At 28.3% G+C, this 7,549-nt stretch overlaps 1 protein-coding gene across 1 annotated transcript; it reads left to right on the top strand.

Annotated features, from left to right (window-relative positions):
* Positions 1-843: 843 nt before the first annotated feature.
* LOC129987506 (zinc finger protein 26-like) lies at positions 844-6,584 on the top strand. The gene is made up of 5 exons (XM_056095479.1): positions 844-1,413; positions 1,531-1,711; positions 1,958-2,934; positions 6,236-6,266; positions 6,529-6,584. Exons 1-5 carry the CDS (start codon positions 844-846, stop codon positions 6,582-6,584), a joined length of 1,815 nt encoding a protein of 604 aa, XP_055951454.1.
* Positions 6,585-7,549: the final 965 nt, after the last annotated feature.

Below are 7,549 nucleotides of genomic sequence, written 5' to 3'. Positions count from 1 at the left end.
ATGATTTGTATTATAACTGCTTTTGAAACAGAGAATTCAAGAAAACTTGCGGGTCCCCCACCTCCTCCTTTTTCTTTTACACATTTTCAAATTTGGAGTGAATTAAAATAAATAACGGACATGAAAAAGTTAAAATAATAACATAATGAATAAAATTTCTGTGGTATTTTTTAATTTTAACAAACTGAAAGCAGAGTTTTGAAGCAAAAATTAGTGTAATCTGAACAGATTTTTGAACAAACTAAATTATAATATAATTTGGGTTGTTCTTGTTATTCTATTTAAGTATAAATTTCCTCTGAAATTAGCAAACTCTTTTTTGAAAAACTTAAGATTACTACTATTACTATTCTGTAACTCACTTAATGAAAATGAAAATTCTCTGTGAGAATCTAATAACAATGAGTCACATTACAAAAAGCTGATGCAATTAAAAGGTAAAGATGTTTCTTCAATATTACCTAAAACGTTTGCTCGTTCGCCAAATGCAGCAACACTACAGATTTTTGGTATCACGTGATATCATTATCAACCAATGGGAGATCAACCATTTTATGGCTTCAAAATATGTTGTGGCTAGCTTTAGAAGTAATTTATTCTGTCCCTAACGTCATGGTCTTGTTTATCAAACGTGAACAAGAAAAAAATGTGGATTTGGATTTGAATTTTTATGTAATTTAGCTTTATTGAAGTGCCTTCTTTCATATAAAATGGAACCTTTTATATTCTGATGTGCATAAATTACGTATATAAAGAAGTTTTTTCTTTTTTTAAAAATATATTTCTGCGTTAAAATATAACGACTTTAATTATCCAATGTTCAGTTGATGTACACAGGGAATTATGTCTGAAACAATTTCAGGTTGTTATATTTGTGGTTTTTGTGATTTGAAATTCAAGGATCAAACTGACTTGGATTTGCATAATAAACTTCATGTTGATAATGGACAATTTTCTTGCCCCTCATGCAAAGAGATTTTTCCTGATTTACAACAATTGGAGTTACATGATCTGCAGCATAGTCTGGAAGAAGTTAATAAAGATGAGTCCTCCGCATACATAACATTTCTTCGGCCAGCTTCCTCTTTCATTTGCAAAATTTGTAATAAAGTATTTCTAAGTGATGAAGAATTGTTTGAACATGTTATACAGCATGAAGAAGCAATTGTTCCTCTTCCTAAAGGTTCTGAGACTCTTGAAGAAATCAAGCTAGAAATCGATCAAGAAGCACAATTATTTTTATTTGAAGAACCAGCAACACCTACTAAAAAAGCTAAGACTAAGCGTTCTGCAAAGAAAAAGCGTTCAAAATACAAAGTTCCAAATGAATACAAGTGTAATATTTGCAAAAAAGTCTTTAATGCTGTTTCTTACTTGACCAGGCATGAAAATATTTATCATAGGAACAAGAAAGTTATTATTACAAGAGAAATTGACCTTATCAAAAATTCTCCTATTCGTATAAATTCTAATAAAAATACAAACCATACTCAATTAAAAACATTGTATAAATGTAAATCATGTAAAAAGCTCTTTAATGGCCCTGCTTCTTTAAGAAGACATGAGAATCTCTTTCATATGAACAAAAGAAGTGGTGTGGATATCGAAGTGGACTTGGATCCGTCACTTTATGATGAAATTTATCCTGTATCATCAGATGAAGAAACTCCTGATCCAAATTCGTATGCAGAAACAGATAATGTAAATGAATGTAAAACTTGTAAAAAATTCTTTAACACTGCACCTTCTTATAGAAGACATATTAGGCGTTTCCACTTAAATAAGAGAAAATACACGTGTAATGTTTGCAATAAAATGTTTTTGAAAATGCATCTACTTAGCAAGCATTCTCTTGTACATAACAAAACTGATAAAAATGAATTTGTGTGTAGAATTTGCAATAAAAAGTATTTACAATCTGTGATACTTCTACAACATATTTTTGTTGCTCATGCAGACCATGACAAACCATTTTGCTATGCATGTTTTAAAGTATTTCCCACTGAAGATGATGTGAATGAGCACATGGATGAACATATTATGATAAGGACTTTTGATTGCGAAGTGTGTAAGAAACGTTTTAAAAATCAAGTACTTCTTGAAAAGCATAAATGTGTTTCTGATGGTCCTAGACCTTTTCTCTGTAAAATTTGTGGAAGACGGTTCTTGAGGATATATCATCTTGAAAGACATCTTGCAGTTCATAAAAGGAAAAAAGAACTGTTTGGAGGTGTTAGAAATGACTCAAAGGACAGTAGTGATGAAAAGCCATACGAGTGTGATAAGTGTGAGAAACGTTATAAAACTGAAATTGATCTGAGCAAACATAGGTGTGATAATGATGGCCCAAGAACTTTTGTCTGTAAAGAATGTGGTAAACGATTCAATAGAATATATCATTTACAAAGACACGAAGAACTGCATAATAGGACAGAGCCTTTGTATGAACCAATAGAATTTGATTTAAGCTACTTTAAGAGGCAAAAATCTGTTGATTTGTCAAATACAGAATATCCTGTTTTGAAACCTATTAAAAAAGTTAAAACAGAAATAAATGAAGTAAATGTAATGAAAAGATTTGATTGCTACATTTGTGGGAAAAGATGGTCAGGCTTTCAGAAATACAAGCAACATTTCTCTACAGTTCATAAGGATGTGAAATTTAATTCATGTCATATATGTTCCAAGCAGTTTTCAAAATCATCAAAAGTTAAACGGCATTTGGTTACTCATTATAAAGAAAAAACTTTCAGATGTAGCAATTGCTCTAAAACATTCTTTACAGTGTCTGCTCTTAATCACCATATACAAGAACAAGAATGTGAAAGCCGACTGACTTGTTATCAATGTTCTAAAACATTCACAGATAAAACTGGATTTCAGGAACATATTGCAATGCATGAGAATTCTAAAGATGCAGATTTTGAATGTACAGTTTGTAAAGAGAAATTTTCTGAAGAAAAACTTCTTAATGAACATATTTTAGAATATCATGACTTTTTTAAGGATTATCCATGTAATGTTTGTCACAGGAAGTTCAATAATAGTTATCATTTAAATCGTCATATGCTTGTTCACACAGGTGTAAAAAAATTTAAGTGCTTTAAATGTAACTTAACATTTGACTCTAAATTGAAATTGAAAAAACACATTTTAAGTCACGAAGAAGCCAAACCGTTTCCTTGTTATTACTGTGATAAATTTTTTTCCAGAGACTATCATCGCCAAAAACATCTTACTGTTTGTTCAAAAAGACAAGTTATTAGTGATTGATCTTATAAAAGATGCATTTGAATTTTGTTTGTTAAAGTTTAAAATTGTTGATAATTTTGTATATATATATTTTTTTCACTTTAACTGAGATTGGGAACTTATTAGAAATGACTTGTACAAAATTGTTATTACTTGTTAGTAAACTATTATTTTCAAATAAGAAATTCATTATTGGAATTTTTTAAAATTTCCTATTGGTAAAATAAAATAAAATGACCAATTATTATTTTTTAGGGCTTATGAGATCAGAATAAATGCATGTGTTATTTAAACGATTTTTCCCTAATTTTTTAAAACTATTTGAAAGTATTAAATTATATTTATTATTGTAATAGTAGTATATTATATGGAATCTATAAATTTTGACTCCAACTTTTAATTTAGTTTTAGATGTTCTATGAATTTTCTAGAATAAGTAATTTAATTTGTAGATTGTTTTAAAACTGATTTTTTCAAGTACTCATTGATTTGGGAGAAAATTGCACTTATGTTATTAAAGAACTGTTAACTTTTTGTAATATACAATAATATGATATATGCAATAAATTAAATATTTTTATTTGTATACTGAGTATCTAAAAATATTATTTCTGTTTAGAATGTCTTATTCTTCATTTCATTGCCTTATACCTGGGAAATTTATTTTTGTATTCAATATTTTATTTGTAAATTTTTTAATTATAAACATTATTGTACATAATTTGTACCAAATTTAAATTTCTTCAGAGTTAAAATAAATGCATGGTTTTTCACCAAACTTGTCAAAATCTTGTCAGTCGTCAAACATTTGCAAAATCTACTATCTTATTATGGTTACAAACAACTTTTAAAGTTGCTCTAAAAAATTGTCTGGATTACATTTAGCAAGAAATTGTTGCAAAATTATTCAACTTTGGCGACTGTGCTTAAATGTAGCCTTTAAATTCTTTGTAGCATTTATTTCTTATTCAGTTTTGTGGTTTCATTTCATTATTTTAATATTAAAGTAAGTAAAATGTGAAGTCCTTCTTTCTGCAAAACTAATCTGATACTTTTAAAATGATGGATCATCTGTTTTAATTTTGACTGAAAAGTAATTTCAGGAACTTATTTTTAAATGCTTTTTCTTGATGTCTGGTGCAAAATTTCTTAAGTTATGTAAATAATTTAATGGTGTTAAAAAAAAAAACTAACATGTTCTTAACTGTAACAGTTGATTCTATGGAAGCTGTCTACAAATTTGTGGAATGAAAACCTTGAAAAAATCATTATACTCTAGAAGGTAATTGTTTATTAATTCATCACTTTACATCTTGTCCTAGTACACCACTGACCGCAAATTTGATAATCAAATTGTTCATTGTTATGATTTTCTTATGTAATATATTGAAAGAAATTGGCAATGTTATTAAAAGAAAAGATATTCAAAATAAAGTGTTTTTATTATTATTTCTTATCCTCGCTCTCTCTTTCCAGAAAAGCTTTAGCTTATATTTAGTTTTTTATTAAGGGTGCATTGTTTGATTTATTTGTTGCTTTGTTTCCAAACATCTGTTTAATTCTTGGAAGTTGTACAGTCATTAAGAAATATTTATATTCTTGTGATTTAAAAAATTGTCTGTCACTATGAAATTTTTACAGACATTAAAATAATAATAAAAAAAGGTTTTCTTTTTTCTGAATTCAGTTTTATAATATATTATCAAATAGCAAGACAAATTCAGAATTATTTAATTTCCTGAGATAAATGATCATTTCATATCAGTTTACCTTATTAATAAAACAGCATTGCATGAATTTCATCTCTGTGGATAGGAAGTTGTACCAAAAGAACAATTACTATTACTGTAAATAATAGTTCTAACTGGTATTTCTTTTGTTAGCAATTAGAAGAAATGATTTTGTTGCAATTTGAAAGAAAATATAAAAAAGAAAATTGTACTTCAATTGCCTACATTGTTTTATAAAAACCACTGGCATTAATTTTTTTCCCTTTTGGAATGTATAATAATCATACCCTTGTTGTTAAAGTTATATGAAATCTGTATTAATAATAAAGGGGAAAGTGTGTATTTTTTGGCATTTCAGAACTTCCTCTTCCTAATTGCTGAGAAGGCACACATTCTAAGAACAAGAATCTTAAAGAGTGTAAAATAAAATTTCTCTCATATCTCTGCATCAGAGTGAAAATGAATTTCTGGTAGTTTATAAACAAATATTATATATATATATATATAAAGATTTCTGTGACAAAAATGAATAAATAATAGAAGGTGCACATTATGACATTGCTTATAAGAAGTAGGGAATACTTTAATATCAGGATTACTATTTAGTCTGTCCCTATATTTGTTTAAAAAATTATCCAGATACCACTTATTTCAGTTATAAGTAATCATTAATCCAGTTGGTAGCTTTTATTTTCCTTTGGAAATTAAAATTCAAAATCAAATTAGAAATGAACTAGCAAAGATCTAAAAAATGAGAATAAGCATTGTTAAAGATATTTAATATTAAAATTTCTTTGTTGCAGTTTTGTAGTTTTTTCCTTGTCATATTCATTATTAATTGTGTCATGATTAAAATTAATTTAATGGCAAAAAAGTCAAATAATTTTCATTGAAATTTTGATTACTGTATTTAAAGAAAAGCAATAAGTAGAAGTTTAAACAGAATTCTGAAACTTGACCCTTGGATGTGGCAATGTTTGAGAAGCAAGTAGCATATTAATTTACAAATTACTTTAATTAATATTTTTCAAAAACTGAAACTTGTCAAAAATTAGGATAGTTTTCATAATATTTTCATAATGATAATTATTTTCTTTCTGGAATCAATCTATCAGAAAGAGTATCAACTGCTTTTTTTTACTCTTTAAGTTTCTAGGATTATTTGTATTGCTGTGAGTGCTTCAAACTTGGTTTTTATTAAGTTTCATAAGGGATCTTTTCTGTAATAATGCACTGAATGCTATGTATTGTAGGTTTTATCTGATATTTTTGTTCCTCTTAAGAGTGAGTTTTTCCTAAAAACATTTTTATTGATAGACTAATTAATAAAAAGTAATTTTTATTTGGAGGCTTTAAATTTTAGTTTTGATATTTTTCAAGTGGGTATTTTAAGCGAGATGTCTATTAAGGATAGCTCTCAAGTAGATAAAAATTCTGAAACGAATTAACCAGTAAAAAGAATTATTCAAAATTAAATGTAGAGGCACAGTGATAATAACGGCGCGAAGGGGTTTAAATCTTAATGCTGCATATTATTGTTTTTTAGAAAGATTAGTTGTAGAACTGAGCCAAGAACAGACGCTATCATGGCAACGTGCTTGACTAACTTAATACCATAAAAGGAGTGTTCTTATCGGAGTTTCGCGAAACGCCAATTAATATATCTGCCAACGAATTATATCCATTAGTCAATATTAATTTTCTTTTAACGCTACGAACATAAACGGTTTTTCGTCCAATGGGGTAAGTTGGCCCAACGGACAACTGTTTGCCATTGTTCCATTGGAGGTCACGTGATCTTCATGAGGTGCTACTAGTAGTACGCGGCTTTCTACTGCTCCGCAATAGTTGTCTTTATCTAAACGCTATACCATTTCTTGTAGCCATTCAGGATGACAGATTTCGGCGATTTTTTTTTTTTTTTTTTTTGGACGGATAGTACGATTTTGGCGAAAAATCGGACACAAATCTGAAATCTTACGAAGTTCCCATTTTCATATCGAAAGTAAGTGACTAAAAAGATCATTGAAATTGAAAGGATAATTCATTTAGGTCTTGTCCACTAGTTACTGCAGGATTATAGTAACAGATTAACAGTTTTGAACGAGTGGAATTTCATAATCAATAGATTGTTGAATGAAGGTTGGGTAAATTTATAGTCCGTTACCATAAATCACATGAGTCTTCCACTACTCCATTATAGCAATTTTGTAAAGGCATTCAAAGTTTGTCAACAGATTGTTGTATCGTCAGTTGTCAAAAACAACTCCTACTAATGACAAATCATTTGACCAAAACGTGTTGAAAGGTTTTATAGAAATTCTAAATATTGAAATTATAATAAAAATACATCTTTCTTGGGATTTGTTCAATCAGGCTCGTTCTTCTTTTTAAGATAAACTACTTACTTCCTCAATCAAACTCGGTTAGGTAGATCGACGATAATTTATTGAACTTTTGGCAGAACCTTTTTTATTTCGGAGGGACTTGAGTGTTATGTTATTTTTGATCAGGTCTCTAAATAAATACCTCCATCTAGAATCAACTAAACATTTAACTACATAATT

The sequence above is a fragment of the Argiope bruennichi genome, chromosome 10, assembly GCF_947563725.1.
Source record: "Argiope bruennichi chromosome 10, qqArgBrue1.1, whole genome shotgun sequence".
Lineage (NCBI taxonomy): Eukaryota > Metazoa > Arthropoda > Arachnida > Araneae > Araneidae > Argiope > Argiope bruennichi.
Note: the sequence above shows the minus strand (reverse complement) of the source record. Positions and strands in the feature narration are given on the sequence as shown.